This window comes from Drosophila obscura, unplaced genomic scaffold (assembly GCF_018151105.1).
Source record: "Drosophila obscura isolate BZ-5 IFL unplaced genomic scaffold, ASM1815110v1 contig_4, whole genome shotgun sequence".
Classification (NCBI taxonomy): Eukaryota; Metazoa; Arthropoda; class Insecta; order Diptera; family Drosophilidae; genus Drosophila; species Drosophila obscura.
In genome coordinates, this window is record NW_024542828.1 from 7,886,316 (window position 1) to 7,911,315 (window position 25,000).

At 43.5% G+C, this 25,000-nt stretch overlaps 5 protein-coding genes across 10 annotated transcripts; 1 reads left to right on the forward strand and 4 right to left on the reverse strand.

The window, feature by feature from the left end:
- The first annotated feature begins 9 nt into the window (after positions 1-9).
- On the forward strand, positions 10-4,359 carry LOC111066252 (zinc metalloproteinase nas-8). Of its 2 annotated transcripts, none has more exons than XM_022354720.2 (2): positions 10-2,518; positions 2,584-4,359. In XM_022354720.2, the coding sequence occupies exon 2, from the start codon at positions 3,442-3,444 to the stop codon at positions 4,312-4,314; it is 873 nt and encodes a 290-aa protein (XP_022210412.1). In that variant the 5' UTR covers positions 10-2,518; positions 2,584-3,441; the 3' UTR covers positions 4,315-4,359. The 2 variants fall into 2 exon arrangements, with proteins under 2 accessions (XP_022210412.1, XP_022210404.2); XM_022354712.2 differs by having other exon boundaries at positions 2,584-3,423.
- LOC111066289 (uridine-cytidine kinase) lies at positions 4,303-7,852 on the reverse strand. 3 transcript variants are annotated; one of them, XM_022354772.2, is made up of 6 exons: positions 7,402-7,852; positions 7,199-7,344; positions 7,026-7,123; positions 6,906-6,954; positions 4,802-4,927; positions 4,303-4,651 (listed from the first exon to the last, which is right to left on the reverse strand). In XM_022354772.2, exons 1-6 carry the CDS (start codon positions 7,773-7,775, stop codon positions 4,470-4,472), a joined length of 975 nt encoding a protein of 324 aa, XP_022210464.1. In that variant the 5' UTR covers positions 7,776-7,852; the 3' UTR covers positions 4,303-4,469. The 3 variants fall into 3 exon arrangements, with proteins under 3 accessions (XP_022210464.1, XP_022210472.1, XP_022210480.1); XM_022354780.2 differs by having other exon boundaries at positions 4,303-4,606; positions 7,402-7,850; XM_022354788.2 differs by lacking the exons at positions 4,303-4,651; positions 4,802-4,927 and adding an exon at positions 6,023-6,457 and having other exon boundaries at positions 7,402-7,848.
- Positions 7,853-8,195: 343 nt separating this feature from the next.
- Positions 8,196-9,902, reverse strand: LOC111066263 (hexokinase type 2). Of its 3 annotated transcripts, none has more exons than XM_022354752.2 (2): positions 9,785-9,902; positions 8,196-9,684 (listed from the first exon to the last, which is right to left on the reverse strand). In XM_022354752.2, exon 2 carries the CDS (start codon positions 9,681-9,683, stop codon positions 8,316-8,318), a length of 1,368 nt encoding a protein of 455 aa, XP_022210444.2. In that variant the 5' UTR covers position 9,684; positions 9,785-9,902; the 3' UTR covers positions 8,196-8,315. The 3 variants fall into 3 exon arrangements, with proteins under 3 accessions (XP_022210444.2, XP_022210435.2, XP_022210426.2); XM_022354743.2 differs by having other exon boundaries at positions 8,196-9,687; XM_022354734.2 differs by having other exon boundaries at positions 8,196-9,710.
- Positions 9,903-10,504: 602 nt separating this feature from the next.
- On the reverse strand, positions 10,505-12,042 carry LOC111066139 (hexokinase type 1). Its single transcript, XM_022354591.2, has one exon. It carries the CDS (start codon positions 11,927-11,929, stop codon positions 10,526-10,528), a length of 1,404 nt encoding a protein of 467 aa, XP_022210283.2. The 5' UTR covers positions 11,930-12,042; the 3' UTR covers positions 10,505-10,525.
- Positions 12,043-12,571: 529 nt separating this feature from the next.
- Positions 12,572-21,842, reverse strand: LOC111066311 (helix-loop-helix protein delilah). Its single transcript, XM_022354817.2, has 2 exons — positions 21,048-21,842; positions 12,572-14,268 (listed from the first exon to the last, which is right to left on the reverse strand). Exon 2 carries the CDS (start codon positions 14,266-14,268, stop codon positions 12,988-12,990), a length of 1,281 nt encoding a protein of 426 aa, XP_022210509.1. The 5' UTR covers positions 21,048-21,842; the 3' UTR covers positions 12,572-12,987.
- Positions 21,843-25,000: the final 3,158 nt, after the last annotated feature.

Sequence of the window (25,000 nt, forward strand, 5' to 3'; positions counted from 1 at the left end):
TTCATAGACGCAAAAATTGGTTTAAAAGTAAATTACTGCGGTGCTCTGCAAGCAAGCCAAACAAAGTTGTGAAATTATTGCATTTCTCTGCCTCGAATATTTAAAAACGGGAATAAATAAACTGCGGCGCCGGTTTGCACTTATAAAAATATCAAAAGTCGCTGTAAAAGCAGGAGAAATATGCGAAACTACCGCAAGTCGTGAGGCTTTCACATAGCTGTACTTTGACGTTCGTCAGAATCACGTGTCGCAGTCGCGACGGCAGTCGCAGTCGAAATTATAAAAGTTTTAAAGTTAAAAATCATTAACCATGCCGCCAACAAAACGCGAAAAGTCTGATGTTTGGAACTACTACGTAAATAAAAAGGAAAGCGGTCTGGCTATGTGCAAAACATGCTATGGCACCCTAAAAAACAATAGAGTATCAAATTTAAAAACACATTTATTGAAGCTGCACAATATAAAAGTCCAAAATTTAAAAATTGAAAAGCTCGAATCTGCACCGACCGAGGAACTGGAATCTGTGCCATCTGGATTAGCTCGCAAGGCGAGTTTAAAAGCTTTGCATATAAAGCAAGTGCTCAGAAAAAAACGAAAAGCTGTGTGGAATTATTTCGAAAATAATATAGAAAGCGGTCGGGCCAAGTGCAAAAAATGCAGATCCCGACTAAGAAATAGAGTATCGAACCTAAAAGGACATTTAAAGCAACAGCACAATATAAACCTATATTATGCGAAACGACCACCCATGAATAAGATCCGAGTTAATGTGAATAAAATGTTGCTGCTCACCAATCGAAATGATGTTTGGAATTACTATGTGAATAATATAGAGAGCGGCATAGCCACGTGCAAGACATGCAGTGGCACTTTAAAAAACAATCGAGTGTCGAATTTAAAAACACATTTATGGAAGGTGCACAATCTAAAACTACCAATTTTAAAAATTAAAAATGAACCCATCGAAACAGCCACCACGTCCGATCAGGATCAGGACTCGGTGGCTTCTGTCCAAATAATAATACCCAAGCAAATATGTGAAATTCATGTGAATAAAAAACAATTACTTAGATCTTTTATTGGGCTTGTGACGGAAGACTGCATTCCCTTAAAAGTTTTGGACTCGCCCAATATGAGGAATATCATTGACCCCATCTGCCAGGGGCTGGAAGCAGCGACTGGACAGCCAATGCCCTTGAATGCGTCGAGCTGCATCAAAAATTTGAATCAGGTCGCATCTAACATCCGACAGGACATAGCAGAGGAATTGAAAAACAGATTATTGTCATTTAATATATACAGGCTATGCAGAAACTTTGCCGAAGTCAGTGCACAATTCCTGAGTGACGCTCAAATAAAAACCCGTATTTTAGGAAATGTTCATTTGATTGGTTCTGATTCAAGGGCAGCCAAAAATGTTTCCTTTGAAAAGTTCAAGAAATTTAATATTAATCGAAATCAAATAGTTTCGGTTACGTATAACAAAGGATCGCAGCCCAAAGAAGAATGCGAAGAGCACTGTGACAACGAAGAGTATCTAAAAAGAATCGAGTTGGTACAAGAATCACCAAACATCTTATTTGAAACTATTCAAGCTTGTCGCTGTGCTGCCGACATAGCTCAAATTTGTGTACTCGATGCTACAAAATCCTCGGAAATAATTAGATACTTATTCACTTGTCGTGACTTAACGAAATATATCAGAAAACCTTCGAACGGCTATCAAGACATTTTTGAGCAAAAGAAGTTAAAGATGCCGCAGCTTGACTGTCCCACCAGATGGGGCTCCACCTATGCGATGTTGGAACATCTGAAACTAGCCAAAGACGTGTTGACCAATGTCGAACCGGGGACAAGCAACTTTCAAGACGATAACTTTACAATCGACGAGTCATTTTGGGAATTTATCGAAAGCTATTGTATTGTGTTCAGTCCCTTGCAGAAAACCATACAAAAATTTCAATTGGAGCAATTGCATTATGGCAATTTCTACGCTCAATGGCTAAAATGTAAAATATGCACAGAAAAAATCGTAAACGATGCAACTGAAACTTTAACCACAACAATTGGAAACATAGTTTTGAAATCCATCGAAAAGCGAACGAAAATATTGATGAGCAATACAATTTTGATTTCGTGCTTGTACCTGGATCCACGATTCCATCATACCTTAACAGCACAGCAAAAATTGTCTGCCAGAGAGTATTTGAAAACAATTTGGGATAGAATCAATGAATTGGACCCCGCGGACACTTCCAGTTTAACGCCGATCGTTTCGATGCCAAATCAATCTAATGAAAGCTATATTGATGAAGAAGATGAGTTGCTTAACCAATACTTGGCCCAAGGAATTAAAAACGTCAGCAGCACAATCAATGTGTATACAAAGATTGAGGCTCTTCAGCTGCCATTCCAAAGAATTGATGTTGACGTTCTAACGTTTTGGCAGGGGAGACAGTATTCTGATCAGGAGCTGTATGCAATAAGTAAAGTTTGCTTTGCAGTGCCAGCAACTCAGGTAAACTCAGTAATAATATTATATTTAAAAATATGAGGGCTTATAATATTATTCATTTTTAACAGGTGGCCACTGAGCGAAAATATTCTACGCTACGACTGCTTGCCGACAATTATAATCAACTTGGTCAGGAAGCACTGGCAAACATATTGTTGGTCAAATTAAATCCGAATTTTCTTGAAGCCGCCATTGACAATTTGCCAATATTTAAAATCGACCAAGAGGAGATGGACAATAAAATAAATGAATAATATACAAAAATTGAAAATATATTGTATATCAAGTTATTAAACAAGTCAAACTGTTTGAGTAATAGTAAGCAGTCGACGGTGACTGCTGAAGGTGGAAATCAAAGCAGAGCCTTTGGAAGTAAAACAAAATGAAAAAAGCTGCACAGCTTTGACTGCGAATTGAATAAGTCGTTACTAAAAATTAGCAGATAAAGCTAGAATATTAAATATATGATGATAGCATGCAGTAATTTAAGCAGAAACTTTTGGAGCTTTATTTAATCTTTAATTTTCTTTCGGGTTTATTAACTCGTTCAATTGGCGACGTTTTGCAGCACTAAACACAACATTAATTGGAATTGCGAAAAACTGGGCTACATTTTTCAAAGTTGGCGCGAATCTAGTTACAAGTTGACACAAATATGCACATGAGCATAAAATGGGCACGGGCTGCATAAATCCGGCCATAAATCACGGGGCACGCGGATACGCAGTGCGTACGCTATGCAAATGAGTACGGCTACAAACAAAGTGCCGGCGATAAACTGCTAGCTGGCTGGCTGGGCGAGTTCCACTTATCGCCAGTGGAGGCGCCGCCAAGACGCCGCCAACAATTTTGGAGGTCTAGGTGAGAGACTATAAATTGGTCGTCGTTCCAGCCCGGAGCCACAGCAAGTGAGGGAACGTGGCGTAATGGCAAAGTTGCAACGAATTCTCACATCTTTGTTTGTTCTCAGCGTGGCCGGGGCACTGCCGCTGGTGGATCTGGACTCTGCGGACGCCATTGACTTGTCGGACCTGGGCGAGGCGATATTCGGTAATCCGGACAGCGAGACCACGGGCGTACTGGTCGATGCGCACGATGTGGAGTCCGAGCAGAATCCCGAGGAGCTGGGCACCTACTACGAGGGCGACATCCTCATACCGCTGAGCTATCGCGAGGCTCGTTCCAATGGCACTCGCAACGGCATCCTCGCACAGAGCTCACGCTGGCCGGGAGCGGTCGTTCCCTACGAGATCAAGGGTCCCTTCACGACCCAGGAGCTGGGAAACATCAACCACGCGTTCAAGGAGTACCACACCAGGACCTGCGTGCGCTTCAAGCCGCGCACCACCGAAAAGGACTACATATCCATTGGTAGTGGAAAGTCGGGCTGCTGGAGCAGCATTGGACGCCTGGGCGGACGCCAGGAGGTGAACCTGCAGTCGCCCAACTGCCTACGCACCTATGGCACGCCCATACACGAACTGATGCATGCCCTGGGTTTCTTCCACGAGCAGAACCGCCACGAACGGGACTCGTACGTCAAGGTGATGAGCGATAACATCAAGCCCGACATGATGGCCAACTTCGAGAAGGCCAGCTCCCGCACACAGTCGGGCTTTGGCGTGGACTATGATTATGCCAGTGTAATGCATTACTCGACCACCAGCTTCACGCGCAACGGACAGCCCACGCTGAAGGCACTCCGTCCCGGAACCGCGGCCAGTCAGATGGGACAGCGCAAGGGTTTCTCAGCTGGCGATGTGCGCAAGATCAACGCCATGTACAAGTGCACGATGTAACGCTGATCGGATTTGCTTTATTGGAAAAATACAATATATTCTATATATGTATATACATGTATATCATTGATTAGATCATTAACATTCGCCTATGTAGATGTGCTGTGTGTTGTACTGCGCTCCGTTTTGCTGTCCTGCTGCTGCCCCGCCTCTTCTCAGTGGTGCGGCAGGTTCTTGTTCGTGTCGAAGAAGAAATTTCCCTGCATGTTGAGCTCCTTGCAAAGCGTGGAGAATCGCCTGATGGCATTGTAGGTGCCGTTGCCGCTGCTGCTGCTGCTGCTGCCGTTCGTATCTTTTACAGAGAAACATAAAGTGTTAGGTCCAGACCGGTTGGTTGCTTGGCCGCATGCAAAAGGTGAGATTAGTAGGTGTTTTTTTGTTGCTGTTGTTGTTTGCTAGTAGTAAACTGTTGTGATCCGCACACAGTCATCGTTGAGTGGTTAGTGTGGACGAGCCTTGCACGGGAGCTTGCCGCTCGTGGCCTTACCTGGGCCCATAATGCCGCTGGCATTCAAGTCCAGATTCATGTAGAGCGCCATGTTGCCGGTGGAGCCAGGATGGGAGCGATTATTGAGAAAATCCCGTATGTGCTGCACAATCAGATCGATGGCCACTGAAAGGGAGAAGCAGGTCACACATTATAGAGAGACACACAGTCCCGGTGGCGGTACGTTTCGTATGTTAGATCGTTCTAGGCATTTGGAACTCAAAACACAACGGAAACACAATCCACTTACCTCCCAGGCTGCCCATTTGCAGCGCAACACAACCAAAAACGATCCAAGCAGTCTACACGGGGGCTAGGACTTACTCTAGCTCTAGTTAGTATGTTGTATTACCTAAGGTCGCATCTAAGTTACGCTGGGCGGCATTTGTCTGTGTTAAGCCGATCGATCGATTCCGATCGAAAGGTTTGGGGGTGAATGTTGTCTGTGTGCTTTACAATACGAGTAGCTCGCTCAGCGGTATCTTTGTACTTACTAAACAAAACATTTATTTATAATCCATACATCTTTGCTAGACAATTTAGACTTTGTTTAGAACTAAGTTTATCGGTAGAAACAATTAGTGAACGTTATAGTCGAGTGTTCCGACTGTGTGGGGTACCCTTAACTTGACTTAGTGAGAGGAACTAATAGCCTTAGAGTTAATAGAACTCTTAAGATATTTAGTAGCTGCATCAATTGATAGTGTTATTTAAAGGGATTTTCTCAAAAATCAAAGACATGCAAGCGTCTGCAAGCATCGCTTCATATAACCATTGCAATGTATGGGCGTTACTCATCTTACTATTACATTGTCTTTGCTTAAATATTTCGAAAAGATTTGCCTTATTCTAAGGCACGTATGAGAAAGAGTCATAAAAAAATTGGAAATATATCTAAAAATCTGATTAAATGTTCTCTTAGTGATTTAAAATATAGACAGACGGACAGTAGATTGATTTAACTGCAAACAAATTCTTGATCCACAAGTATCGGGCATATAAATATAAATAGTACAATAGTTAGAGCTGTGACATGTGTGTGGGGGGTTTTTTTTTTTTTTTTTGGTGAGTTGAGTGCTTGGGAGCCTTACAAAAAGTCAGAGCGAAGGAGCATTTAGGTTAAACCACTGTAACAATTCGTCCATAGCTTTTTCCCGAGTGTTTGACTGGTAACGAGTAAATCATTGATGGGGATGGGAACAGAAACGAGCTTACACATACACACACTACCATGTATATTTGAATATATGTATGTAATAATAATCGAGTAGAATATAGCTATAGCTAAAGATACTTTTCAATCTTAGGGCTACATTAGTGTGTTATAGAGGGAGTAGCGAAATGAGGAGCGATGCCCGCGCTTAAATTATAGAAGGATCTTCTTTGTTTTTCTCTGTTTCTGTTTGGTGTTTTTTCTGCTCTCTTTTCTATTTTGCGCATCTTAATTTTTGGCAATTAGTATAAGCTTAGAGGACACGGCGCACCTTAGTCTGGGTGGTGTGGTTGTCGGTTAGGCTTAGGCGTTTTGTTTTTTATTTGCACTTTAGTGATCTCGCTTCATGCTGGACGGCGCAGCTCTGATTGTGTGGCTGTGCTGTGCGCTGTTGGTGGTGGCGAGTATCTCCCCGATATGGTGTACAATGAGATCAATGGCAACTGCAAGAAATACAATAAAAAAACAACAGGAACAAACGAAAAAAAAAAACCAAACAAAAAAAAACGTAGACAAACCGAAAAACATAAAGAGAAAAAAGAGAGCAACAAAGAAAAGGAGAACTTTTGATAGGAATATATATATATGTATATATGGATATAGTTTAAGTATATATATATAGATAAATGTCAAGCAGACTATGCGATTGGGTCTCGCCTTCAAAGATTTGTTAATTCAAACAGGAAACCAAATAAACCATACAAAAATTGTATACAACTATTGTTATTGTTATTGTACATATGTAACAAAACTCAACGAATAACTACAAAACGCTAGACGTGTGTGTGTGTATGTGTTATACATATATAGATAATGTACGGTTATGTGAAAAGAAAAACAGATGTGAAAGAGGTGTCTGTGGTCTCTGTTGGGGATGTGTGCGGATCTCACCTGTGTTGTCGGCACCGCGCGGTATGATAACGTCAGCAAACTTTTTCGTCTGAAATGGCGTATAAAAAAGAACTGTCAGATGGTCACCGAAATTTGTGTTAAATTCTGGGATACGCTTACGGGCGAGCAGAACTCCTCGAAGGCGGGCTTCACAAAGGTCATGTACTGGGTAAGCACAGCGTCCAGGTCCCTGCCACGCTCATTGATGTCACGTGGCACTGCCAAGAGAAAAACAAGCGGGTGGGTTATGGGGCCTGCTGCTACAGTGGCCATACACTCGCCATACAACTCACCGCGTCGCGCCAGTCTGGTGTCCGAGTCGGTGTCCACAAACAGTTTCATGTGGAAGAGGTCGCGTATCTTGGGAAAGTAAAACACCAATATGCCCTCAAACAGCACCACATCAGCCGGATAGATAACCAGCATGTGCTCAAAGTCCCTGAACAGAGATCAATCATAATTTACACATACAAAAACACACATTTGGTACACTCACAGCGAATTGGTGCGGTAGTCATAGCCGGGAATCTTCACCTTGTGACCCTTGAGGATGCCCTGCAGCGTATCGTAGATCAGCTCCTCGTTGAACGCGTCCGGATGGTCAAAGTTGAAGAGACCCTTCTGCGCCTTGACCTTCTCAGCGGCAGTCAGCTCACGGTAGAAGCTGTCCTGGCTGATGGACACCACCTGGCGCTGTGTGTGATCCATTTCAGCCTGGCCAAGCTGCTCCATGATCTTCTTGCATACTGTACTCTTGCCACTGGCGGTGCCGCCAGCCACGCCAATCAGAAACGGTGACTTGACTTCGTCGCCGGTCAGGGCATCGCCGTTCGGCAGGCGCAGATTGTCTCCTTTGTTTGAGTCGCCCATTTTGGGAAAATTTCTGGAAAAATGCGAATTTCCCTATTTCTTATCCGCGAAAACAGCTGATCAGTGTGACCGCGGATTTATCGAAAAAATATATCGACTGAACCTCAGAAATATACCAAAATAAACCCAATCTTTTTTTTAAATATACTATGGAAAAACATATTTTCCAATTTTGCTCTTCGGCTTAATATTACTATCTAGCTAGGACTCTTAGCACTTAAAGTATAATTTTAACCGACAGGTAAATCAATTTCCTGCAAGATTGCCTAACTTTTGCTTCTCTCTTTTATTTTTGTACAAGTATTTTTTTTATTTTTGTGCGACGATATCTTTAAAGTTTCCACAAAAATACGGCAGGTGGCGATTACGTTGTGCTACGACAAAAATTCGCCTGATGGCGTATTGGTGAAATGCTTTAAATTTAATGTTAATTTTATTGATGACTTAATTTATTGCTGAATTTTGTGCCTTCCTATGTTAACTGTGAAGTTATAACTACAATATAACTTTCGCTACTCATTACTCGACCGATTTGGATGACTATTTGGCTGTGTTCTGCACAGCGGTGGCTGCAATCAAAGCAGCGCCCTTGCCGGACCCATCGTCGGACTCCACTAGCTCAAACTTGATGCCCGGCCGCAACAGCTTGGTCATGTGGAACATCAACAGATCGTGATACCGAGGATGGTAGCGATACACACTGCCATCAATGCCCACTGTCACCTCGTTGATGTTCATCTTATTGATGAGGGTGACCAGGCCGCAGGCGCACAGCTTTGCCGATCGCGAGGAGATCGCCTCGCAGATGTACCGCAAATGTACCTTGTCCTTCACATTGTTGCCGACGAGTCCCAGCTGACTGATGACCTTGTTGCAGCCACGAAAGTCGCCAGGGCCATCGGCCTCAATATCCGAGAGGTAGCTGGTGGGGAAATTCCACTGCGTCTGCACGCGCTCAGAGTTTTCGCCGACAAAGATCTTCCCCTTGGCCATGAGCTCCACCAGCACCAGACGCACCAGCTCTCCCATGTACATGCCAGAGATGCACTTCTCGAATGTCTGCTTGCCGGGATTGGGCGTTACCTTGTCCACAGTGCGATCGTAGGGGGTGCGGACAAAGTCCAGCACGCCATTATCCCCGAAGGCGCCCCACTCGGCGTTGATGATCATGTGCGGCTTGGGACTGGTCTGGTAGCCCTCGAAACACTCGGCATTCACCGTCTTCTCCACGTAGCAGGCATTGGAGCCGGTGCCGACGATGAGGCCGATGCGGCAGTTGCGCGCCGTAAAGGCACAGGACATGAGGGTGCCCACTGTATCGTTGAGGATGGCCACAATGTTGATTTTGAGATCTCCGCGCCGCTCGATCGCCTCCTGGAGCAGGCCAACCACATTCTTGCCCACAACGCCCTCGCAGCTGAAGCCCTTTGTCCAGGTGACCAGAACGCCCTTGGTCAGGCCCTGCTGTTGCAGGGGGAACGAGAAGGTGAAGCCCAGCGGAATGGCTTCGCCCTGGAGGCCGTGCTCCTTGCAGAACTCAGCCAGGCAGTTGGCTATAAAGTCGAACAGATCCTTGCCGGGGCCCGACAGCAAGTTACTTGCAATCACATAACTCTTCGACAGGATGTCAATGTCCGTGTTGCTCTTCAGGTCAACGAGAAGCACACGGAAATTGGAGCCACCTAGATCGAGGGCCAGATACTTGCCGCGCTCCTTTCCCGTTGGCAGATCCTGCACATAGCTGACGAAACACTTGATGACCGCCCGCGAATGTGTGTCCTTGGCCAGGCCCATCTTGATCTCCTTGGTCATGCGGTCGACCACCTCCGTCATCTGGTCCTGGCTCAGCATGAAGCCCTTCACCACGTCCTCCACCTCGGGGGCTATAGTTGTGGGTATTACCGACATTCTGCTGCCCAAAGAACAAAAAACCCACTAAAAATTAACTCCAAATTTAGTCCCCAAAGTCAAAACGAAGCAAAGGAAAATTTAGAACTGACTCGACTTACGAGTGATGCCGAAAGAAATGGGAATGGAATTTTAGATTTGGGATTGCTTGGATTGCTGGAGTACGTTTTTATCGGAGTGTGCTCCAGGCGAAAGATCCTCCACTTCCGTTCACTTTCAAGCGACTAAAACAAACAAATTTAACGCCTGAACGAACATTGGCCAAGTGCCGATTGGCATTATTCTTATGGCTGTTATCAGAAGATAAGGTAAAGAGAACATTCAGCTGCTATCTGGACGCAACTTATCGCTAAGGAGGATACTTATTATACTCGTCAATTAATCAGTCAAACAGTTATCACAATTTCGATTAGAGATGGTCGCGGGTTGGACTTTTCGGCTATGAAAATGAAACATATTTAATCGAAAAATGGTATATTAAATAAATAAATTAATAATTTAGCCTTAACTTTTTACCAACTAAAATTGATTTTATTGTAACCTCTCCCCAGCGCTCGTACGCCGTACGCCCAGCGCAGAACCTAGAGATTCAATAGAAAACAGAGTCCCGACATACTTTCAAATCCTTGGCCAACAAGCAGACTTGAGTTTATCAATCAAAATTAATCAAAATCTCAAATAATAATAATAATAGTAATAATACAAATAATTACTATGCGCAAAATAATTTCAAATATTTATGGCCTTCTCTTCTCCTTTCTTTTCGAGAACCAAAACGAAATAGATTTTATTTAGAACACATAATAATTAAAACAAAAAAATTTATTAATGATTTTTGTAGCTTAGAAATCCAATTCAAATATCTTGGACTCGCCGCGATACTTATCGGCATGGGCCAGTCCGGCCATGATGGCGGCACCCACGCCGCAGCTCTCCTGGTTGACGACGTACTCGAATTTGTAGTGCGGATCGGTGAGCAGGCGCGTGTACTTGTTGATGACAGCGGCAAAGGTGGGGTTCAGGCGATAGATGCCGCCGTCCACGGAAATGGAGATCTGTGAGTAGTGCATGCGGTTGATCAGACAGGAGATGCCGCCGGCCAGTAACATGGCCGCACGGCTGACGACGGTGGCACAGATGTAGCGAAAGGCGGCCAGGTCGCGATCCTTGCAGTGGCGCATGCGGAACTTATCCATTACCTCCTGGGCCTTGATGTAAACGCCAGGCGGATCCGATTCCATCTCGAAGAGTGCGGACATTTCCATCTTCCACTGCAGGCTAATCACGTCGATCGGTTGCCCCTCAAAGATGGCGCCACTCCGCATCAAACGCTCCACGACGCGACGGATTAGCTCGCCCATATAGAGAGCACCGCTAAACTTCTCGTAGATGCGATAGCCAGGATTGGTGGACGCCTCGTCCAGGGCCCGGTCGAATTCGTTGCGTATGAAATCGACCTGTCCGCCATCACCGAAGTGAGCCCAGTCCGTGTTTATGATCATGTACGGTTTGTTGTTGTCAGAGCCCACGTACATGTGACAGTTATCGACGCTCTCCACGTAGCAGGAGTTGGTGATGTTGCCCATGATTACGCCCAGCCGCGTTTCCGGCTGTATCCAGCAGAGGGCCAACAGGGATCCAATGGCCACATTGATAATGCCCAGGATGTTGACAATTACCTCGGGGTACTTGGCCAGCGCATCGCGCAGCAGCTGCACCACATCCTTGCCGATGGCACCCGTGGCGCCGAACTCCTTCGTCCAAGCAACCAATATGCCCACATCCAGGGCCAGCTTGTTCAGCGAAAAGGCAAAAGCAATGCCCATCGGTAGGTTCTCCTTGTCCACCTTTTTGTCCTTGACGAAAGCTGCGATGTTGGAGGCCAGAAAGTTGAACAGCTCCGTGCCACGGGCGGCGGCTATCGAGTGCGGTATGATGACACACTTGGAGCTCATGTACACATCCTTCTCGCTGCTGAATCGCACCAGCATGATGCGGCAATTGGTGGGCATCATCTCCAAGGCGAGAAAGCGGCCACGCTCACGGCCCGACGGCAGATCCTGCACGTAGCTCAGGAAGCAGGGCACCGAGGAGCGATCGTGACCCTCCTTGCTCAAACCGGCCGTCATCTCGCGATCCATGATGTTTCTTACTTTTATCAGCTCATCCTCGCTGGGCACAAACGTTTGGCACAGCTTGTACACCTCTGGAAAGTCCACCTCCGGCTTGAAGATACTGGTGGCCATTTTGATGGGGATTTTGTAGGGCAGTTAAATATTACGAGAGCTCTACGCAGGAATGAGTTTGGTTGTAGCTTTATGGCAGTTAACGGAAAGCAGCAGCGCACTTTGTTTTTTATTTTATTTTATTTTTTTTACAGTTTTCTAGGCACTCTAACTGAATGCTAGATTGTGGATGATATACCTGGACTCAGCTTTCTGTTTCGACCTTTTCCAACAAGATCCATGCAAATTAGCGAATTTAACACTCGAACGCAGCTACTGCACTCTCCGCATTGCAAGCCAGAGCTCAAAGACAGTTATTGGCTTTGACGCAATCACCATTTGTCTCTCTCTAACTCACCCACACGCAATGGAACACGCTCGACGTGTGCTCTTCTTTGATCCTCTCTGAGCGAGTCTCTCAGTACACTCTCTCTCTCTCTCTCTCTCTCTAACGCGCAATAGAATAGACAAGAACAACTGTAAATTGACCAAGGAGAGCAGAGAAGCAGGCAAAAATGCAACACTGGTGATACACTGAGAACAATTAGGGAGTAACTGACAGACAGCAAAATCTCCCATCTGTTTGTTCTGCAGCTAATTAGCTGCAGCTTGCACTGCTTCAATCAGTTCTTATATAGATTTCCATTCAAGAAAAAAAAAACATTTAATTTTCGTTGATGCTTTTGTCATGGGGACAACACTGGGTGCTTTATTTACATACACGATAACGAGAAATGCTTCACAAAGGTAAATGTAAATGCTTTCTTCTTAGTTCACTAAAGTTGAGTTGGGTGCTCGATCGGGTGTGGGTATGGGGTATGTGCATGTGGTATGGGTGCTGCGGTCATGGATTACAGTTACAGTGCATACAAAAAACTGTGCAGATCTTTCTATATCTTTCTGTTTTAACTTAAGGGCTGCTGTTTTTTTTTTTTTTCTATGACACAATGAATTCCGTCCGCCGCATGAATCGCACGGCTAAATGGCTAAAAGTGGAGTCACTTTAACAACTTAGTTTAAGGCTTAAAACGAGTGCGTAACAGTGGCTAATCCGTGTGTGAGATAGTAGGAGGCACGCGTCACGTGAGAAACATATCGGAGAAGTCGCCGTGCAGCAAATCCCCAAAGGGATAGCAGCCGTCCAGCGTGGCCAGCGAACTGATGCAGGCCGACGGCTGCTGATCGCTGGCAAAGTCAAAGGAGTCCGTTGAGCGATCCGCATCCAGCAGTCGCAGGCTCAGCTCCACATCCGGCTTATCCAGGCAGCCGGGCATGGGCATGTCGCCGCGACACGGCAGTATGGACTCGCCGCTGGTCAGTAGGCCCTCGTAGCCGGGACTCAGACAGTGCAGCGACTCGCCGTCGGACTCGAGCAGCAGCGTGTCCAGTTCGCTGAGTCCCTGCAGACCCATTAGGCTGCCATCGGGCTCCAGGCGGGGACTGCTGTTGCTGCGTTGGCTGCTGCTGCGGTGGCTAATGTTGGAGGCGGAGGACGAGAGCGAAGCGTAGGCGGAGCTGGGCGAGCAGGCAGCGCCAGCACAGGAGCCCGGCGAACCAATGGACGAGGCGGCATAGCAGGATTCGCCCGAACTGCCGGAGGCACTCAACGGCGTCGTCATCGTCGTCATCGTCATCGTCGTCGGGTGGGATGTGGGCGTGGGATGTTGTGTTTGCTTGGCCTGCTTCTGCGTTTGCCGTTTGCTGGCGCTCGAGGACTTTTTGTTGCCCGCCTTGGGCTTGGCGGGCTTCTTGGCCACTGGCACTGGCATCTCCACTTCCAGCTCCGGTTCGGTGTCCACGCTGACCAGCGCCTCCCGGTTGTCGCTCTCCTCCAGACACTCGCCAATGAGCTCGCTCTCGTAGCTGGGATCCTCGATGGCATCGCTCAGCATTTGAATGTACTTCATGGCCAGGCGCAGGGTGGTGATCTTGGTCAGCTTCTCGCTGGCATTGGCCGCATCCTCGCCGGTTATGGCCTGTGGCACACTGTGCCGCAGCGTCTCAAATGCCGTATTGATCTCCCGCATGCGTGTGCGCTCCCTCGCATTGGCCGTCTTGCGGCGATACTTGCTCAGGGGCGCTGCTTTCGTCTTGGCCTTGCTGGAATTGTTGTTCTTCTTCTTGTTTGGCCTGCTGCTCGCTGCTGCTTCCAGGCTGGTCTCCAGCTCAAGGTCGAGGTCCAGCATCTCCGCCGTCTCCGCTGCATCGGATGCACTGCGCTTCTGTCGCTTTTGGCGCAGTGAATACTTTTCGCCACGGGCACTGGCCGCCTTTCGCTTGCGTGAATCCTTCTTCTGCGCGGCACTGCTGTCCATGTTTAGGTCGGCGTAGTTGTGCAGCTCGTACGTGTTCGACTTCATCTGAAAAGCGGGAAAATAAATAAAGACAGACAGACGTTAGTTGGTCGTCGATGCAGAGTTCAACACAGCCCCAGTCCCAGTCCCAGCCCAGCCCATGCCAGCTCATCCCTCAGCCGGCAATCATCAGCCAAGGCAATTAACAATTTTGTTTTAAATTGTAAAAAAAGAGAACCAGAACCAGAGCCATGGGCATATGTGTGACCCAAACTCGTAGATGGCTGCTGTCCAATGGAGCGTAACGAAATTCGTGGCGGAACCCAAACCCCAACCCCACCCCCGCCCCCGAGGCGGTAACTTCCGTAAACGGCTCTCAAAAATTGGCTTCAATGAACTGAAGTCGATTCTTGATTCTTTCTTCAGTCTTGAGTAGTTTTGTGTGTGTGTGTCTGCGCTTCCGCCATAAAACATAAAACCCACTGAAGCCGAAAACTGAAAACGCATCAAGCCAAAAACAAAAACAAAACAAAAAAAAAACTCATAAATACAATTTATGGCCGGGCCAGCACTTTGAAAATTCGAATCTCGCAATGCTACACAAAAATCAAACTACAAATTGATCCACCACCCCCCCCCCATTGATCATCGAATTGCGCAAAAGGCACGACGGTTCCCTGTCCAAATTAATGCCCAACATGTTGACATCTTAAATTAAAGATACGAATTAATAGATTGATGTGCTATGGTGGGGATGACCATTCTGCGCTGAATATACTTTAAGAACACTCGAGCTTAAGCTAATTTAGCTGACACTTTGCCCAAAACATGTGACAGAATTTTAAGAGCTATTTTAAGTGGATCTATATCTATAAAAAATGGTATTTTAATCTATATTTAAGACGCTATATATGCAGTGCAAGAAACGGTTGACGGATTATGACTCCATGGGAGGGCATGGCATATACAGAAAGTATATTGCCTCAGCTGGAAATTATTATACCCCCCATTGGCCAAGGGCAAGGTCCACCACAGGCACCACGAAAAACAATCAGCTATGTACTCTACTCCATTACAATGTTGACGAATGTTTTTGTTGAGAAAGTTTCTGTAAATGAAAAGTTGAGTTTATGGTTTCCCTTTGTTTTTTCTTTTGCGGTAGGTCAACTATACAAATTATATATATTTTCCAGCGCTTTTCACTCACTTTTCCCTAGCAAAGTCTGTCCGGGAATGTACAGACACTGACTCGTACTCGTACTCGTACTGTTTTGTGGTTGCTGTGGTGGTAATGGGGCGGGGGGAAAACAGTAAACAGTAAACAGTTAATGAATGCATTTTAATGCAAGAATTAAGTTACATGAAAATTGTAACACGAAGCCAACACAGCGTCATCACAGCAACAACACAACAATTTTGCCAGCACCACCCATACAGAAAGATTTGAAATGTTTTTCTGCATCGATGCTAACGCCCTTGCATTGTGCCTTGGCCTCATAAATAGCAAAAAACAAACAAAAAAAAAAAAAAAGCGGCCCGAGCCCGGCCCCAGTTTCACATGCAGAGGTGTAAAGTAAACCTAAGCAGATATACAGCACAGATTGATTGCAGTCCAAGTTGATCTAAGGAGAGCAGCGATCGCAGCGCAGTGCCGCAACTCTCGACGAGACTCCACATTGTCGGTGTCTCTGTCTGTCTGCCTGTCTGTCAGGCTTCACTTAAATGGTCAATTTAGTGCAGATTGTCCAAAATTGGCACTAGACGATTCTTGTTGCTTGTAGGCTCGGACCCGGGCCCGGCCTGGCCTGTTTGACACTTGCTGCATAGCTGTGACCATTCAAAGATGTTGGTCTTGGCTTGGCCTAAACAAGTTATGGGGCGTTTTTTTTTTTTTTTTGTTGTTGCTCTGCGCGCTTCTCCTGCTGTTTTGTGTTGGCCGCGTGCACTTTTCTTCAATCACCGTTAATGTGGTGGTGCCACCGATCCACAGAAAAAATGTTGATTTTGGGGGGGCAGTTATGTCAATAGTACTACAGTTTCAATGCACATATGTACAATGCTTACGGAATTGCAGCCATTCAAACTACATTTGCCTGCCCAAAAAAAAAAATGTTGCAATGTTTCAACACGTGAAAAGCTTTTCACTTTGTTTACGTGCCGGGGGATTTTCTTCTAGCGTCTCGCCTCTGATTTCAGCTATAATTAAATTTCGCCACGCGATGCTTAGAAATGCAATGCGCTTAAAGACCCCAAGGAAAGGAAGCACCAAAATGGAGAACTATGCGCACGTGCTGGATGCTCTCTCAATTGTATTACATACACAATTTAATGTTTAATATATTTACTTGATGATAGAATCTGTTCAAAATTATTGGAACACACAAATAATAATTATTTTAAAAGCTTTTTCTTTGGAAAAAAAATGGAAGTGTTCTTTTTTCTTTTTTAAGCCAACAAGCCTATCGAAAATATCGATGATGGAGGCTTAAACACTATAAAAAGTGAATATAAACAATTGAGAGTAGAAATTTTCAATAAGAATGTTGCTGAATTATTCGAGTGCTTTATAAAATGCAAAATTGAATATTTAAATAATTTTTAGGTATTTTTAAATCTATGTAGGCGGAAAAGACTTCAAGTTATGAACAATTAAATAGGAATAATGAATATGGTATGCAATTATTTGTTTACTTTAGGTAAAAAAATTAATTAATTGGTACAAATGCAAAAAACTATAAATTGTATATGTTCTTATTGTAAAGGGCCAAATTTATTTAAAAAACAAATGATCTTTCCCTATTAGCTACTATTTAATTTTAAACACATTTATTTTCGGTACTCGGAATGTCAAAACTCAACTAAAACTTTGCCAACTCTACTTAATACCATCCAGACCTACTGTGCAAAAATTCTAAGCAACATGGGTGATTCTTTTCGACAAGAACTTCCTGGCATTATCCAAGGCACCCACCGCCAGTCGGAAGAGTAGCGGCAAAAGTTTGCGACATGCAACAAACAAGCTGCAATTAAGTGCACAACACAGGGAAATGTGAACCTTCTTTAACGTGGGGCGGAGGCAGGCAATGGGCACCGCCTTCACTCAACTCATTTCCATTTCAGCAATGGAAAACGACGTGAAAACTACCGAGTTCCGTGTGCTCAAAGAGGGGGTGGGGCAATGGCAATGGCAAGGGCAACGGCAACGGCAACGGCAAACGGTAGAGAGGGGTCGGCCACGCTGGACGGACAGCAGGCAACAAATTGCATGCGATTAAAAGTATTCGCGGCTAATAAACGTTTGTTCAACAAACAGTAACAAGTGGGGCTCCTGATTCGCATGGGCCGCTAGCCGCTAGCCGGAATTCCAGGATCCGGGATATAGGATGTTCCGGAAGGAAGCAGTGCAGCAAATGAATGCAGGAGTGGGGCAGACAATGCGAATGGGCATGGCAGTAGGCTTTGCCTTCCTCTCTGTTTTCTGTTGATTGGAAAATTTGTTGCGCATTTTTCGATAACGGTAAAGGGGGTGGGGGAATGGGCGCATGGGGTGGGGGAGGGGGAGGGGGAGGGGTACATGTGGCTTCGGCTACTGTTTAAGTTTTCAATTACACGCCCGGCACAATGCACCAATTGAAATGCACACAGACAACAAACATACATAGAAGAGTTCCTCTTCCCATGACTCGCTGCAACATGCCCCACGCTCCATTCCGTATACCCCCCTCTCTCCTTCTCTCTCTCTCTACCCCACTCTTTCATCGTTTACATTGCCACATACCAACAACGAGGTAGACTAAAGGCGAGCCGTGCGTGCGGCGAGGCGTGAAGGGGTCGTCTGGGGGCAGGAGGGACATTGCAACGTAGGCGGGAACCGTGGGTGGAGCGGTCCGTTTCACATGTTGCTGTTGTTCTTTTTGTTAATACCCTGACAGAGGGTATTATGATGAGCCATTAACTATACCTATTCGTATTATTAATCAGAATTTAGATACGAATCGATAGATAAATTATGGAATGCCTTGGATTTTCCGTACACATTTTTAATAAGCAAACAAACATGATTTTACACAACCGCAAAAATCTATGAAAGTACAGTAGATAACAACTAAAAAATATATCCAAGAAGATAGCTCTGAGAAGCGACCAAGAATTAAACAAAAGTTATTCGATTATGCATTAAATAAACTTAAGTTTCACTCTTTAAAATTTAAAACCCTATATTGTACAGCTCCCCCCGATCAGCGATCGATCTGCAAGCGTATCAAAAGCTGCGGCGCCTTTCGTGTCTAACTTTTCCGTTTGCTTCTCTTTTTGGTAGTTGGCTGAATAGCGGCAGAATCATGCGGGCCCAGCCAGAGTGCACTTGAAACTACATACCAGCAAATGGATATCTCCCCCTTGCAACTTGCCTTCCCTGCGCCACACCCTGTCTGCCCTTCACTTTTTGGTTCCGTTGCAGTCGCTGCATTTTTAGGTGTAGCCATTAAATTTAGAACTTTTTCTGCACGCTTGTCTGCTCTCCACCCAGCGGGGGCTGTGGAGTAATGAAGGGTGTGCCGGGATGAGCTGGGGTGGAGTAGTGGCGTGGCGTGGCGTGTAGTGGCGTGATACGGGGCAGTCGGGTGCGGTTAAATGGAAAATGAAGCGTCTGCTGCTTGAGCCAGTAAAAACTGAACCACACGAGCGAATGATAGGCCGAGGGATGCCCAAGGAGTTCTATGTCTGATAAGAGCAAGGAGTATTTCACAATACTAGGAGGGATGCTAAAAGTTTTAGAACAAAAAAAATACACAGAGATATCTTTGATAGCTTTGATTTGGATCACTTCTGCATATTATAATTCGATTGACATTAATCCTTATGCTGGAATATTTATTTCCTGTGTGCAAAGTTATTTCTTAAACCAATCGATCTCCCCACGACAATGATCTGTCCATCGAGAATCTCTTTGCCTGACTCAGATTGTCTGTGTGTCTCTGTCTGTGTGTCTCTGGCATGAGGCATGGGGATTTTTTGTTCGTCTATATCTTTTGTTTTTGTTGTTTTGTGGCACAGCTCTAAAATTAGTTTTTATTGTATGCAACTTGAATTTTTCTTTCTCTATTTTCGCTTCCTATTTTTTTTCCACTACCTTTTTTTTTGTTTCCTTTTCGCTTTGTGATTCTTAATTTGCTTTTTGTGGAAAGCGTCAAAATCTTTCATTTGCTTTTTGGCCGTGCTGCTGCTGCTGTTGTTGTTGTTGTTGTTGCAGCTGGCAGCTGATGTTGTTCCTTTTGTTATTGTTGTCTGTTGTCTCGTGCTGTTGCCAGTTGCACGTTGCCGCCTATTCTACCCCGTCATACCCTCGCCCACGGAACTCCTCGTCGGGGTCCGTCTTTGTCTCGTGTGTGTGCAGCTACCGTTGGCAGCTATTATTTTTAGCCAGCCTGCGGCAAGTTCTTATTTTTTTTTTTTTATTCTGTTTCTCTTTTTGCATCTTTTATTTTCTTTGATTTTTGCATTTAATTTCTATTTTTTTGTTGTATTTTTCTGTACGGCTTTTTTTTTTTGTTGTTGTTCGTTTTTTATGCTGTTGATTTGTTGCCATTGGCTTGGTGTTTGGCTAAAATGAATTTGTTTGATTTTCCATTTACGTTGAGTTTGTTTATTAAAATTGGCACACACTGCGTATGTGTGATGTATGATGTTCGTGTGCTTTACAGTCTCTGATTGTCCCTTCTTCCTCTCTATCTCTATATGTACATAGCTGTGTGGTTCGCGTTATATTCTTTCTTTTTTTTTTATTAGCTTTTGTGGGGTTTTGTATTACCCAGCGGCTTTTGATTTGCTTGAATCTTTGACAGGTTTCGTTTCTGGCATTTGCCTTTTGGCTAATTTTCTGTGTGTGTTTTTCTTATTTCTGCTATTATTATTTTTTAGGTTTTAAAACAGCAAAGGGGGGTGGGGGGGGGGGGTTGGTAGATTAGGCAGGAGGACAGACAGCTGGTTCCCACATTGGACTGAGATTTGGGTCAGGGGAACACAAAAATATTATATACAGGCCGGGAAAAACAAAACAATAAAATATGTTTATGAAATCGAGGTTTATATGTATATTCGGAAATATGTTTGGATAGAGGTATTTAATAGAATTGAATGTATACTTTAAAGAAATTATAACCATAAAAAATTGATAAATTTATAATAAATATATTAAAGATTATTAAATGCATTTCTACTGCAAAACTTCAATTATCAGCATAACATACAAATATCACTTACACTTTTTCACAAATATTAAATTAATTAAAAGATATAGAGAAATCTGTTTGAATAAATATTTGCCTAACAATTTATTTATATCTACCGGCTTGTATCAGATGCCATTTAGGGATTCTCTTTAGCTTTCGTTGATGAATCATTTACAACTTTGTTTACACATTAATTGAAATTCCTATTCGTATTTCACACTCACCCCCAAAGGGAGCCAACAAAGCTGGAACCTTTCAAATCAGTTGACAACTTGCTGTCGTCACAGTTCCCCACTATCCAAGTCCTCTCTCTCTCTTTCTCTCTCTCCACCAACCAACCAACCAGATGTCTTTCATTTCAACACCTTGGACAAATAAATGTTTCAGTCTCCAAAAAGTTCTGCTTCAGTCCCAAAAACGCCCCAACGCCACCCCTCTCTCTCACTCTCTTTCTATCTGATGATTGGCCCAAGGAATGCTTTTTGTCTATTTTTATTGGAGCAACAACAAACGAGATGAAGGAATTTTTAGAGAATATTCCTTCGTTCTATCGTATATGGTATGGGTAAATATATGCTTGATCTATGAAGATGGTAGGTACGTACGTATATTTACCTTTTTGATTTCATAAATCCAACAATGTCTGGCTGCCGTGTGTGTGTATTGTTGTTGCTTAATTTGAATTTAGATGCTGAGTTTTGGGTGGTGCTGGCGTGGCTCACACTCTGATTAAGATTTGTCGATGATTTTATTTTAATTTTCGGTTCATTAAAGCGCCATTCCAAACGTATTCCGAACTGAGATTCCGACGGTGCGCGTCAGCTAATTAGTCACCAAAAACCGAACTTATTTTAATCTTTTTATTTTGCTATTTTTTTTGCCTATCTTGTTTTGCTTAGTATTTGAATTAAAATTGTTAGCTCATGCATAAATTTGGCATGTTTTAACACAACAACAAAATTTGGTTTATTCAAGATTAATTTTTTGTTATCATTTCCTCGAAGTTTGTGCCGAAACTCGTTTCTAATTTTTTGTAGTATTTATTTTATTTTTTATTTTTGTATTAACTTTTAGTCAAATTTGTTTGTGCGAGAGATTCAATTATCGATAAGAACTTTTTTGTTTGTTTTTATAGTATGATTTTTTTTTTTTTTGATTTAGTATGAGTTTTGTTGCAGGAAAAGCCTCGAAGAATCTTTTTTCCAAAACGTGCGAGCCGCGTGTGTCGGCAGCGGTACGGCCGCTGCGTGTGTGTGTGTGCGTGCGCCGGCTGCTAAAAATATCTATGAGTACGCGTCGCGTTGTGTATCTTTAGCGCAGCATCTGTAGTTGTATCTGTATCTGTATCCAATAACCCGACAAAAATACACGGCCAACGGCTCGTTGCTTGGAGAAAATGCTGCTGCTTCTGCTGCTGCTGCTCGTTTGCTAGCTGCCTGCGTCCGCTTGCTGCGCTTGTCCGCTGTGCACTGAGCAGACAGGCAAGATCTCAGATCTGAGACCTCAGATCCGTTGATCGTCAATGTCGTCCACTATGCAGCATGCTATGCGGTGCTATGTGTTGTGTGGGGATACCACACTTGGCTCTGACTCCGTTAGCCAAGCCAGCGCGAGACCTATTCTGATGGGGCGGCCCACACACACAAAAAACGCTGGACGAGCGCACTGGACGGATGGGGGCTGGGTTCGAGCCGGCGGCAGCGGCGGCGGCACTTGTCTGGAGCGCTGAGCGTGCGGTGCGCTATTGGAACGATCAATGAATGAAATGCCGCATTAAAAGGCAACCAGAGGAGCGCACATATCTGGCGGATACACAGATAGGAGGGGGCCGCCTTGCTGAGCGACCAATAAACCGAGAAACCCACTGGCGCTCCAACGCCAACACAACGTCATTGAAAGCCGCCACAGAGAAGCAAAGAGAAACCAGTTCTCTCGCAGAGACAGAGAGAGAGAGAGAACGAACGGCGAGTGTCTCTCCCCAAATGTGTGGGTGCTTTTTGCGTTGGCCGGATCAGGTCTTCTCCATCTCTCTGTTGTTGTATGTCTCTTGAGTGGTTTCCCATTCAAATTTTCGATTTCGTTTCGAGTCGAGTCGAGTCTCTTTGGCTCCACTGTCTGCCGTCTGCTGTCTGCTCTGCTCTCCTGAGATTTGTTCTGAGCAGCATGATCTAATATCGCCAGGCAGTTATTTATTTAAATTTATTGCTAATTTTTTATGCTATTGCTGCTGCAGCAGCAACAGGCAGCGGCAGCAGCGTTTGACATTCATTTGTACAAGTCAAACACTGTCGGAGCTCACTTGAAAATACTTAAAAATGTTTGTTCATCTTTCATTGAGATGGTATCGTATCTGCGCCAACGCTTTGCTTTGCATTTGCTTGATTGGAGGAAACTCCATTTCCAGAGCTGAACTTTTGAGTGCGCCAAAGCTATAAAAGATATTGATGATTGATATTTATTTAGATTATTATCTTGGAATTGGATTCGAATTATGATGCATGGAGAATCAAAGTTCAAGGAAATGACTCTTTTTGGGAGTTGAATTTAAAAGGCCATGAGGGGATGACTAACTATAATTATTTACTGATACTTCACATAGCTTTTTATGTGAATTAAAATATGTTTTGTGTGTTTCATTATCACAGAAATAGTCTTCTTTTATTGTACATGGTATAAATATAAATTATTCAATTTATTTTTTGTGTTTTGTGAAAGAATTTACTATATTAGTTTAGCCCAGAATATTCTGCCAAAAAATATAGTTTTACGTGGATATAGTTTTAAATATCCCATTTGACAGAAATTTGACTAATTTTGCAATCCCTGACTTTATTGTTTGCTCTTAATTTAAATTCATTAACTCATTAATTTGAATCAATTATATAGATAGTCCTCTTGTTATTTATCGTATAATTTAGTACTTTAATTTACCGAAATTATTTTAAAATGTCCCTATCAATTCAATCTAAATTGGAAAAATAAATATTATAAGCTCGTCTTCTGGGGCATTTATCAGTAGATCACTAAATTAACTAATTTGCTAATCGAATAAGAATGTCTTAGTTAAAATTTAAATTAAGCTAACTTACGTTTTGATAGCAAACACAATATATGTATATGAAATCAAATCCCAAACTTTTGATTCCATTTTTAGTTGATATCTTATGTATATCGCAGAGTACATTGGTGGAACATAAGTTCGGGTTATCTTCATCTATCAGTTAGGCCATAAAATATTTTAAAATTGTTGTAGGAAACAGAAAGATTCTACATGAGAAAGGTAGCTCTATAGATGATAATTTTTTTGTAGGTGCCATGGAAAGACTTACAATATTTGCATTAAAAGCGATAAAACAAATTCCTTACTTCTCTGAGACACAACTGAAATGGTATACGAGATTTATGAAATAGATTTATTTATTGCTATTTCATCATTTATCCATGATTCACACATTGTACTAAATTTGATTAATATTATTCAGATTGTTTGTAATTTATTCTAATTCGCTTCAATCAATTTCCGTCCCGCGATCGTCTCTCTTTGGGTGTGTGTGTGTGTGTCTGCCTCTCCGGTTGTTTTCGTTTCGTTTTGCTTCTAATTTCGAATCGCTAAGCTGATTTCAAAGTCACATTTGATCTGTTGGCACTTGTTGGATTTATTCATTTGTGTCTATTTATTTTTGTATTATTATGAAACAATTGTGTGTCTATAGTCATTTATTTTTGTATGGTTTTTATGCATATTGTTGCTTCACAAATAATTATAATTAACTGACAACAGGCAAATAATTGCAAAATGGCTTTGCTCCTGCGGGCGAAACGAGTTGCTTTTGCTGTGGATGTGGATATATGTACATATGACGACATATTCCACTTTTGTTCGGCACTTTAAGCTTGCTCCGATATGCTCATATGAGTGCTGTATGTAGATATCTATATTGCTTCCAGCAATAGACCGATCGACTGCCTGACTGTAAAACTAACTGACCGACTGACTGACTGCCTGACGATTAATTTATCTTTTAGCTTCTGTGTCCGTAGGTTGATTGTCTGTGAGTTTGTCATAGTTTTTGTCGTGTTTTGTTCTTGAGCAAATAAATCATGATGACAACAGTTAAATTTGATTATAATTTTACGCTCCAACAGCATACAATTTTTCATGGCACAAGGTCGCCAGAGAGACACAAGTCGGACACGTACAAAGAGAGTGGAAAATTAACGCATGCAACATTAATTTGATTTGCGTGCGAAGTGCCGCAGTCTCAAAATTATACTATACATATGTGCACATATATACATATACATATCTGATTAACTGAATATATTACTAAGATATATGCACAGTGTACATATGTACAAATTGGCCAATAGTGTTGCTTTGCTTTTCTGACAGCTTAATCTGCAGCCCCCATGACGACTCCCAAGACAAGAACATGAATAAGCGAGCCATAATTAAAAAAAAAACAAACGTCACATTTGAATGTTTGCTTTATGATCAAGCTATGGTCAGCCACAAATGGACACAGTCGTGGGCTAAAGGGGATTTCTAGTAGCAGTGCGGAAGAGCG